General features: G+C 30.8%; 1 protein-coding gene across 2 annotated transcripts in view; it reads left to right on the top strand.

The window, feature by feature from the left end:
* Window positions 1–10756, top strand: part of LOC145259146 (motile sperm domain-containing protein 2-like) — a 185227-nt gene extending 174471 nt beyond the window's left edge. The window contains exons 14-16 of one of the 2 annotated variants that reach the window (XM_080116848.1): window positions 3479–3599; window positions 7509–7581; window positions 9907–10756. In XM_080116848.1, the coding sequence (XP_079972974.1) occupies window positions 3479–3599; window positions 7509–7581; window positions 9907–10089 (377 nt within the window). In that variant the 3' untranslated portion in view covers window positions 10090–10756. The remainder of the gene's footprint in view (window positions 1–3478; window positions 3600–7508; window positions 7582–9906) is intronic. The other variant, XM_080116849.1, reaches the window with a different exon arrangement.
* Window positions 10757–12314: the final 1558 nt, after the last annotated feature.

The raw sequence follows: 12314 nt of genomic DNA, 5'->3' as shown, positions 1-12314 counted from the left end.
TTGAGTAGTTTATTTTTAAATAATAAAATTAAATTTTATGAGTATCCGAGAAATTACTGATCTTTTTTTGTTTTGTTTTGCTTGCCATTTTGAAAAATCTCAAAACAAAGGGAAATAACTCAAAAATACTTCATATTACTAGATTTATGTTGTAATGCCTACTAATTCCCATTAATCACTTAAAAATATATTTTTTTCTAAAAATAAAATTACTTGATCAATTTATCTGATTTTGGAGATATGATATTGTATGTCATGGGTATGTATATCATACAAATTTTTATTTACTTTTGGTTTTTAATATAGGGTAAATTCTGAACAAGAACCATCTTTTATTATATAGTTCTGGTCTGAAGTAAAAAAAAAAAAATAGTCACATAGTTTGTCACCTCTAGAAGACCATAATAAGATTTTTACAGCTTCAATAATTAAATATTTCAGTGTGCATAAAATATTTACTTTGTGATATATTCAAATAAAATTTACCATGAATCAATATTCAAATAAAATCTTACTACATATTTAAACAAATAAAAGTCAGTTGTGAGACTGCAGATCTCCAACTGATGACATAAGGATAGACCAAAGTCTTATCTAAAATTAGAAGTGAAATTCCATCGAAATTTAGATCATGACCAAACTTATCAAAAGTAAATTAAGATGCTAAACTGCATTAACTACAATATTGGCTAAGTAGTAGCTCTTTATGATGTATAGAACCAAAGTTATCACTCTAAGTGTGATTTGCAACTCTGTAATCCCATTAAATCCATTCCATTCAGATATTGGCAACTAGATTTGCTAATAAATTACTTTGCTAACAAAAAAGCTATTACAAAATTATTTTAGCTGCAAGTGGTGACTCCCATGTAAAAAAAAAAATATATATATATTTTACTTACAGCTAAAATAATTTTGTAATAGCTTTTTTCTATATATATTGTCACAAACAGCCACCTCGACATCAAGTATTGTTTTAGTATTCTGTTAGTAGTATATAAGAGTAGATATTTGATGGGCATGTTCTGACTGAACGAGAATCCACCCAAAACCTAGTATTAAAATCAGTCTGAAGAGATTCTCTTTCCTTGGCCAAGGACAGAGAGAGTGGCATTTGACGGCAGAACAATTACTACACTGCGATCCAATCTCGGAAGCAGAGAAAAAACTCCGCTACAGATTTCATCACCCACGGAGATAGAGAGAGAAAGGAAGAGAGAGAGAAACAGAACGAGGGAGTTGGAAAACGCTCGGTCAACGTCAGCATCAAACACCTCCCACCTCCTCCAATATGAAGGAAAGAGACAGGTTGTCTTTCGGTCAATGCACGTAGTGACCATGTCGTACCAAGAAGCAGAATAAGGAATCAGAACATGATTTCGTCAATTCTATTTTTAGAATTGAGGGGCGAAAAAGAAAGAAAGAAAATATAATAATTCCCTCGTGCAAGGAGTTGTGAAAAAAGTTTGACCGCATAAAACGTGTTCTGGACAACCAAAGCGATGTCACATTTCCGAAGTTGGCAAAGACGGAAAAAAAAGATATCTGAATTAATCCCTCGATCAAACTATTTTGGATAACCCAAAACAGATGCCGACAGGCATGTTTAAAAGAAAAGACTTGAACTGTAAGTGAAAAAAAAACCAAACTTTACTTTCTTTCTCTGTCAAGCTGGAGATCAGACTTTTTCTCGTGTGGACTGGTTGCTGTCGTTTACCTTTGGTCTTTCTGTTATAGGATTCTCTTTCAGTTAGTATGTTAAAAATATTCCCCAATCCCATTAACTTTGAATATATTTGTTTTTGTTAAATCTTTCTTTCCCCTTATCATTAATAAATTTAATTTTATATGATTTGAAAGTGTTTGTTTCGTTATCTCTTGCAAATCTTATTGTGTTCGATTTTTGTGTTTATTTTGTATCCGCCTGTCTCACAGAAAATAATTGTTTTATTTGTTTCAAAACTTTTTTGTATAAAAAAGGAAAATTGAACACAATCTGGGACCCATGAACTACTACTACTGCAGAAGATTTGTCTGCCTGTGATAAGCGTTTGCTATTCATAAATGCCCACCCATATCCCTGTGTTTACATTTTATTGTATTTTATTGTTATATTTAATATTGCCCCGGCTTGTATGTAACAATATATATATATATATATATATATATATATGTATAAAAGCTATTACAAAATTTGTATCAAAATCAAAAATATTAATAAAAGTTTCATAGTTGGTGCTGTCATGAGCGCTTTTGATTCATCCACAAATCATCATCAGGTGTTGAAGTAAAAGTCTGAAGGAGCGAAAATGAGAATTAAAAGTGAAAACTAAAATATACAGTAAACAGCGATAAGTTAAAATATATAGAGTCGATGAAAAGTCGTTAAAAATATAGGTCGATTAAAATTAAAGTATTAAAATCAGCAAGTTTGTGGAAACCATTAATAAAGTCCATCCAATATGAACTACGCAAAACATTTTAGAACGTTGCTGCTTTTCTCGAATGCGATATCATTTATAGTGGGTTGAAGGGTTCTAATATATGACGCTTCAAGAATTTTTAATTTTTTAATATTATTTTCATGTATAATTTTTATGTTGTCAACGAGGACCTTTCTAAGATTGGAGGAGGGACAGTTATGTTCTTTTATCAAATGTTTATATATAGAGCTATTATTTAGACACATGATTATTCGCCGGGACAATGTCGAGGTGTCAACAGTGAGGAGTTGTTTCTAACCACAAGGTTTTGTGTTCTAAACTTCTTGTAGTAGATAATAAATTTAATTTTAGAATTATTGTCAACAGGCGTCAAGTATCTACATATGATATTTTTAATTGCATTTTATTCGATTCTAAAGTTTGGTGTCATTTGATTTTGATAAAAAATATTAATGGGGTTTGCATTGCAGTATTGACTAATATTATTAGGGTTTTCAAGGGATTGTAGTTGTTTTATTTGTTCATCGACAATGTCCACGAACTTGCTGATTTTAATGAATTTTAATCGACCTATATTTTTAATCGACTTTTCATCGACTCTGGATTTTAAAAACGTATAACCATGTAATTATTTTTATTGGTATTTTTAAGATTTAGAATGATTGATTTATTTTTTTTTTAAGATCACCATGCTGACAGTTTTTTTATTATTGATTTGATATTGGAAATGAGACAAAAATTGTAAATGATATTAACAATCATTTTTTTCTAAGAAACCTTCTGATTAGCAATATGAAATCCACATGGACATGCCGAGTGACAACTGCTCATCTGCAATAAAACACCATGTAGATTAGATGACTCCGACATTAATCATTTCCAATAAACATTCAGGTGACAAAAAGGTGTGATTTTATTGAGTGTTAAAATTAACATTAGTTGACAAAATCTAATATTAATATAATTCCATATTTAGAATGTGTTTTTGTAAACAACACATGATTTCAAACTTTTGAACTTGTTTCTTCTTTTAGGTTTTGAAAATAATATCCAATCTGATAAATTCCTTGTCCGTGCCATGGAAGTGACTGATGAAAGTAAAGATGTCACAGAGATGTGGAAGACGGTTCAACGGGAATCTATTATGGAACACAGGTATCTCATTTATTGTTTTTATTACTTATATGGCTGCTTTGCGTCCGTCAGGAGTAAAATAGAAGAGTTGTTAACCACAACAACAAATCGGTTCAGAAAATTGCGATCAATTAAAAACATTTTTCATTCTTTTAGTCTCTATTTGTATTCCATATAAAATCTTTATTTTTTTTATTTTCTAACCCTAATCACAACTTCCAAAAATCCACATAATATGAATTTGGCACTTGTACAGTTTAATCAAGACATCAAAAAATGAAAATATCGAAAAAAGATTATATTGTATATATCTGTTTTGAACTGAAGATCTCCCCCAAAAAATTTCATGTAATTCGATCAAGTAGTTTATTTACAGCGGAAAAACATGTTTTTATGACAATGCGTTGAAGGTAGACATCTTGAACATGCCACTGTGAGATAACTCAGTTTAAAGCGCCAACACTCTCTCCTCATCTTTAATTCTATCTTTTCTTCCTAAAAATCAAACCTTTTGCTCGGTATCATAACAAATTTTTTTTCGCTGTAAAAAAAAACAAAACAAAAAAACTACTTGATGAAATTAAGTGAATTTTTTTTTTTCAGAAAACTTCATTCCATAACGGATACATACAATATAACTTTTTTTCAATATTTTCATTTTTTAGTGTCTTGATTAAACTGTACAAGTACGGCCTTTTCAAACTTATCTTTATCCTGCCTAACTTTCCATTTGCTATGCCCCCCAACCCCGTGTTTTTTAATTTGCAAAAGAATGAATTTTACAAAAAAAACAAAAAAACAAAAAAAAGCAAAAAAAAACAAACAATAATGCCCATATTCTGTTCGTTGAAAAAGCATATAACTTTGTGGTTATGTCTCGTGTAATTTCTGACTTTTAGGTAGAAACCCACAGAACATTATTCGGAAAAAGAGATTAATTTTATTTGGACATGTTTTCTGACTACCAGACTGCGACTGAGAATAAATAAGACATATATATATATATATAAAATATAACAAAAATGACTACATAAATGTTATACTTGGACCATGATCTCCACCAGAACCGTTAGTCTCAGAAATTGCCAATACAGTTTACGAAAATGAAACAAATTAATTAATACACTAAAAATGAAAAATAATAATTTAAATAACAACAAAAATGAATACATGAATATCAATAACCTCCGGAATAGATGTAAGTTGGAATTGCTAGAACAGTTTACAAAAAGGAAACAAATCAACTTACAAACTAAAAATGTAAAATAATACACAAATATGATAACATTTATATAACAATTATAATCAGTTATTGAATCAGAGAAGGAAATGAACTAAATGTTAAGTAAAAAAATAAACTTAACATACAAATAAACAAAACTGTAACAATGAAATGATGTTAAAACTACAAAAATTTAATGAATTTCTTGATTAATGAAAAAAAATCCTATCATGTATTGATCATTAATCACAATAATTATGTGAGGAAATACTTTTCCTTTTTCGCCAAAGAAAATTCCATGAGATGAAGATGTGGCAAAAGCTGTGAAAATGAGGGCTTACCGTTCAAACGACCTAGGTGTGCGTGTGTGCTTTGTCATCGCTGCGAAGCTAGGATAAGAAAAGAATTCCAAGATGGCGCCGACGGTGTTTTGTAATGGTATGATCTCGGAAACTCTCGCAAAATCTCGTGCATATATGCAAATCAGTTGGTCTTCGACAACTATAAATTCAGGTCGTTTTGGAAGGCAAGGCGGGAGGAAAGAACGGCCGGTTGGTAATTGTGTATGCTGGATCATGTTGGTGGCGTGTCACCGTGTCTGTGTGTGTACTGATCGAACCGCTTTCCTGTCCCTTGCACATTGGACTTTGAATTTGTTTAGATTGGACTTCAACTTCAATATCTCACTTCTGGTCCCTAATAATTTTCGGATGTGTTTGTTTCGTTTTCATAAACTGTTTCTGCAATTTTTTAGACTAACGGCTATTTCGAAGATCATTTAGGTACAGTATTCATGTCTTCATTTTTGTTATTATTTAAATTATTTTTCATTTTTAGTTTGTTTCATTTTTGTAAACTATTGAGACTAATGGTTCTTGGTGAGATTATTATTGTTCAAGTATAGCATTGTATATCCATTTTTGTTATGTTTTATTATATATTAGCCTAGGTGTCCGGCGTTTAAAGGTGTGTGTTGAGCAAAAAAAAGAAAAAAGTGATAGCAGGCAGGCAGTTTTGAACCTGTACGACGAAAGAAAAAAAAACGTGACGTCTTTGCCGTTGCGTCTATCGCCAAACTGAAAGTGGTAAAGGTTTAAATTAAGGCTAGTCAATTGAAGAGAGTAAATGAGTTTTGAAAATATCGGTGAAAAAAGATACCCCTCCTTGTAGAAAAGTTCCCAGTAGAGAGTGAAGGAATTAATGTTTTTAGCCAATTTTTCGATATTTGTCGTCCAAAGGGTCAAGCTTCAAAATGATACCGATTTCATGAAAATGTGTTGCCTCTGTCAAAAGTTTTAGGCAGATATACATACATACATACATACATACATTTAAACAGACAGGTGAGATTTATATTATAGAAGATAATGTTTATATTTATGACCGCCAATATATTTTTCTGTTTCAAAATGATACAATGTTTTATTTAGTGTATTTTTTAACTTGTTTCCTTTTTGTAAACTGCCTCTACAATTTTCGGGACTATGCTCTTGTGGAGACAGTCTTTTTTACTTAAAATTGTTTGATTGTTTAATGGATAAGGTCCCAAATTATCTCTGGTAAAAAATGCTTATTTTTACTTAGTCAGTGCTAGTTATCCCACTAATATTGTGGGGTCTGTGATGCCGATTACCTTCCATAACTTAAACATCAACATTATAGAGTAAGTATCAAGGATAAGTGGAGTAATCTTAAGAAAGGAGTGGCACCCTCTGCTACACCTTGGTATAGTAGCTAATGAAAAGGAAGCCTTTGTGTTGTCGTGGATAATGGTTGACCACTTTAGACGTTTAAATTGAAAATTATAGAAATTAAAATTGAAAATATAAAGTTTAAAGTTTAGAGCTAGACTTAGAATTCATATTATAAGTTATCTCCTTTAAACCATTTGAATTATAAGTTATTTCCCTTGTGTCAAAATTATTTTTTCACTTACAAGACAAAACAGACTGAGACAACAAACGTCGAATAGAGGTTATCTATTGGCTAATCCACGGGATCCTAAAAGTATGAGAGACAAGCACTGACCAATCAATGAGTGTGTTATAAATTCCAATGGAAAAGCCTTTAAAAGTAAAATGGTCAACCATTATCCAGGACAACACAAAGACTTCCTTTTCATTATCCAAAAAACACAAACGTTTCCTTTTTATACCAAGTTGTAGTGAAGGGTGCCACTCCTTTCTTAAGATTACTCCACTTATCCTTGATATTTACTTTATCATGTTGAATGTTTAACATTTTTTACAATCTTTGGTATGATTCCACCAAGAATTGAACCCTGGTCTCCCACCATATCAGTGAACACTCTTACTGTTGTGCCAAATAAGCTGATAAAAGCTGCTACTGTATTTCAATTATGAATATTTTTATTTATGAAACATTTTTAATGAAATATACAAATATATGCAATGAAATACACCATTCTCTTTATGAATGAATTTGCAAAACATTTAAAAATAATTTAATTGTAAATATATCATTAACTGAAGAAACAAAAATGAATGCGCACTGCTATACCTGAACAATGATCTCACTAAGAACAGGTAGTCCCGGAAATTGCCAATACAAAAACAAAACAAATTAACGAACTAAAAATGAAAAATAATAATTTCAATAATAGCAAATATGAATACTGTACCTAAATGATCTCCACAATGGTGGCTCCATATTATTGTTTAATTCCAAATTTATTTTCTGTTTTCCAGGTTGCGTTGTATATTAAATTCCGAATCGATTCGTTCCAAATCAACAAGTGACATCAGCAGTTTGACGGAAAAAGTAAGCCATTTTTTTTTCATTTATTTATTTAATAATAAAAATATTCAATAAATATGCAAGAGTTCTTTGAAATCATCTTTGAATAATTTAAATTTGAAAATAAGCACATAAGCCCACCACAAAACCACATAAGCTGCAAATATTTTTTTTTTAAATTAAAAATCATTCTTTTCATTTATAATTGTTTTAAATTTTTCGGATAAATTATCCTTCATTGGAAATTAATAGATTATTTCATAAAAGTAAATGCAATAGTTTTTTTTTTTTAAATTGGTTACGTCCTGTCTTATTGGGATCAAATTTTTATTGAATTAGTGAACTCCTTTCTTATTGTGATCAACTTTTTATGGAATTAGAAAAGTCCTTTCTTATTGTGATCAAAATTTTACTGAAAAAAAGTTTTTTATTTGGCTCTCTATTCGTGTATATATATATATACACACACACAGGGGGGGGGGTCATGGTCCCTAGGTTGGGAAATTTCCTTTAATCTGTCTTTCTGTTTCACTTATTCTTGGAAATTACTTAAATTTTGTATCAACCTTTGTTATGATAAGATGCACTGAACCAAGTATTATGGTATCCGTTTCATTCACAGTCAATAGCGATTAACGGGGATCAATAGGGATTAGTATTTAATGCAAAAATGAACACAAATTTAATATTCAATCATTCTAAGTCAATGGGTTATAATTTTTACCCATTTTTAATGAGCAAGAAGACTAGTAAGTACATATTTTTTGAACACATCTGTATAATTATGTATTCTTCTATGTGTTCTTGCACATTCGAAATTGTTAAACAAAACTGACTTTTCAGCTAAACATTTTCCAAGAATTGTTGCACTAAATAATCCTCATATTATGAACATGCACGTGTTCACTGTACAGGCCATGATTTTCTCGCTTGCTGTGCCGGTTATCTCCCTTAAACCATTTGGATTATAAGTTATTTAATTGTTTGTTATAAGTATTGACACTCTGAAGGCATCACTGAAAGCCTTCAACGTTGATCCGACATCATGGGAGCAGATGGCTTTAGATAGAGCCAAGTGGCAGGCCGCTGTTCATGACGGTGCCTCCAAATATGAAAGTAACCGAAAAGTTGCTGCGCAGAAAGGACAATGTTTTAAAACCCTCGATATCTGCTATGATTCCCTGTTCTCACTGCAATAGAACTTTTCAAGCAAAGATTAGGCTTATCAGCCATATTTGCACTCACCAATGATGACTCATACAGGATGATCAGATGGTCCTCATTGTTTCAACGGATGAACAACAACAACAACAACATAAGTATTGCCTCCATAAATAAGTTATTTAATTGTAGTTGTTTGATTCATTTCATGCTGCAACAAAGGAATCCTTTTGCTGAGAGTCCCAAAGGCTCATCTTACCTGAAGAGGCACATTGACCCAACATAATGCCAGCTTTCAGAAAAACCAACTGCCTCCTCAAACATCTAACTCCAACTGACTGCCTCACCCTTCAGCAGCCTGGCTCTGATTGCTGTCCTCTTTATATCTCCTCAAATCGCTTCTTCCCTGACCAGAGATGCTGGCTTTTATCACTGATCGCTGTTTGACTACCCAGAAGTTGACTACTCGAGATATCGACTGGAGATAATGGGTAGACATTGTTAATCTAAAGACATTCATCCAGAAACATTATTTTTCTCAAATAGGTTCATCTTCGCATGATTCCCTGTTTAATGAAGTATTTATTTTATTTTGACCAAAAAACATCTTTTTGGTGGTTGAACTCCAATTCTCCTCCCTTTATTCTTTTGGCTGAGCAACTATCACCTGCAATGTCTGCCATTTGAATGCAACACTAAAACATGCATGCTTTCAATATTATATTTTCACATTAACTTTATTAATATTATCATTTTATCAGTAGGTCTATTGTAAACTAAAAAATACATTCCATGATTTTACTTATGTAAATTGAAAAATATCTCGTATCTACACAATCAAGAAAAACTCTACCTAAAAATAATTTGATAAATATTGATGTGATCTCTGGACAAAGATACAAAATAGTAAACTTCAGCATAAGTGAATACAATAACAAAAAAATGAATGTAAATAAAGTAAAGAAACTGTTTAATTATGCATTCTAGGTACCATTTTGAATTTTCTATTTGAAAGAGAATCCATCTGACATTTTTATATATTTGCAGATGCATAAAGTTTAATTCAAGAAATTATACAGAATCATAACTTTTTCCATCAAATAACCTCAAAAGTGATTGATTTGTTGTAAAATAGATGAAGCGTTATTTTATTGCTTCCTCGTGATTATTTATTTATTTTTTTTTCAGATTGAATCTGTACAGATTGCTAATCAACGGATTGAGCGTCGAATTCAACAGATCATGTTTCTTCAAGTTTTATTTCTTCTGGTTGTAATTCTTGCCATTGTCAGTGATTATTGGCATTCAAACCAGACGCCAATTACTGGTGGACATGACTTGGACCAAAAGGCGAAATACTGCACACAGTAAACTCTATCCTCCCTCTCTCTCTTTTACAATAGCATTCCCCTTTTCTTTTATACTCATCTTTCCTCTCTTTTACCCCCTCCCCCCTTTTTTTTTGACGTGTTTTCTTTTTTTCATGCCTCTTCCCCATTTCTTACAGTATGCCCTCCCACTCTCTTACCTATACCTTTCCTCCTTTCCCTTTCTCATACCTTTCCTCCTTTATTTGTCTCTTACACACTTTTCTCCTCTCTTTTTTACACATAACTCCATTTCCTATATCTACCTTCCCCTGCTCTCTCTTTCTTACACATACCTTCCTCCATCTCTCTTGTTTACCATTTCTCTCCCCTCTTCCTTCTAAATGTTCGCCTTTGTCGCCTTAACTAAAGGTACCCGTGCTGTGATTTGAACCCTATACTACTGCTGCAGTTTGAAGCTACACATTTAGCTCTGTCAGAAAAAAGAAAAGACAAAAATCCCTTAACCACACAAAATATTTTTTTTTTTGCTTATTGTGTTTGTCAGTATTCCAAACCAGTAGGCCCTCTTCCCTCTTTCTCCTATCATTAAAAACAATAACAAATGTTCTTCCTCCTGTGCCAAGGAAAGTGTTTTCAAAAATATCTGGAACCAAGTTGAAAGAATTCTAACTAATATATATATATATATATATATATATATGTGTGTGTGTGCAAAAAGGAAAACTGAAAATTGTTTAAATGTTGATAAATGTTTCATCTCTATTGTTTAAAGACTTTCTCAAGATGACTAATGTGAAGAAAAATATAGAAGTGAAAATTTAAAATATGTTTTGCATCTATAATGTGGAAATAATTTTTTGTTTCTGAAAAACGTAGATATAAGAATTCAAATTATGCCATGTTTTACAAAGTGCTGTGCATTATTTTTTAATATAAATAATTAATTTATATAGATGTTTAGAAGATTTGTACAACGTTTTTGTGAAAAAATTTGGATCTAAGTTTAGCTTTTGTTCATTTACTGTTAATTTTCTGATCGGATAAATTGTAGAAGACATTACGTTATTGGTGTCAGAATTTGTAAGTGCTAATTCAAGAAGTCTTCAGTAAGATTTTAACTTTTTTTTTTTTTTTCACATAAATCATTTTGAAAATTTTTTTTCGAAAAATAGATGAAATGTCAAACATACAAACAATTTTTAGTTTATTTTTTTATTATGTTCAATTATTAATTCCATGACTATCATATATATATATATATATATATATATATATATATATATATATATATATATATATATATATGCTTTAATCAATGAAAATCTAGAAAAAAAACTCAAATTATAAAGTTTTTATCTTTAATGCATTTCATTGGATGAAATGGTTGCAAGAGACAAATCTAAATAAAAAAAAATATCATTTTGATGAATCTATTTCCTTTAGTGAAATATGTGAGATAAATTGTTTCAAAATTTCAACTTTTTCCAACTTGAAATTTTTAACTATTTTCATTCAGTAAACAAATCATGGATTCCAAGTATTGTTTTTAAGGTATGTTTTTGATTTTACAGGCAGTCCCTTTTAAAAAGAAATAATAATTTTGCAAGATTTTGTTCATAGGACTTAATCCAGGGAATCCTTACTGTGCTTTAGTGCTTAACATTAATATTAGAGCTATATATTTATTTAATATATATTTTTATTTTTACAAAGATTTATTTCGGCTCACGTTTTAGTTTGACCTGGAAATCTCTGGCCACATTATTAGTGTGAAGATTTCATCTTAGATTTGGCTTGAGGAAGCTTAGCTAATTTCCAACTCAAACTGAGATGTGACTATAAATATGCTGCCTAAATGTTAGTGCAAATAAAAATGTATATTAAATGAAATTTACTTGTTTATTGGGCATGAAGGATTCATGAGAGTTAGTCCTATAAACAACACCTCATTGGAATTATTATTGTGAGATAACTCTATATATCTATCTGGATAAGAATGATGAGAAGAAAATCAGCGGAGTGCTCGAGTATTAAATACAATATATTACTTTAGCATAACAATACATGGAAAAAAAGAACTAATTTGTCGGAATGAATAAAAAAAATCAACAAAAATAAAATTATTCCTAGCATGCACATGCTAAAATAAGATCACTTATCATGTCGGCACATTCATAAAAGAGATGTGTTATTTCCATACAAAACAAAAAAAAAAAACAAGGGTCAGCCAAACCTTTGTTTGAGAGAAGCTCAGCCATTGGGCAA

This window comes from Euprymna scolopes, chromosome 34 (assembly GCF_053919585.1).
Source record: "Euprymna scolopes isolate OS-2025 chromosome 34, ASM5391958v1, whole genome shotgun sequence".
Classification (NCBI taxonomy): Eukaryota; Metazoa; Mollusca; class Cephalopoda; order Sepiida; family Sepiolidae; genus Euprymna; species Euprymna scolopes.
Note: the sequence above shows the minus strand (reverse complement) of the source record. Positions and strands in the feature narration are given on the sequence as shown.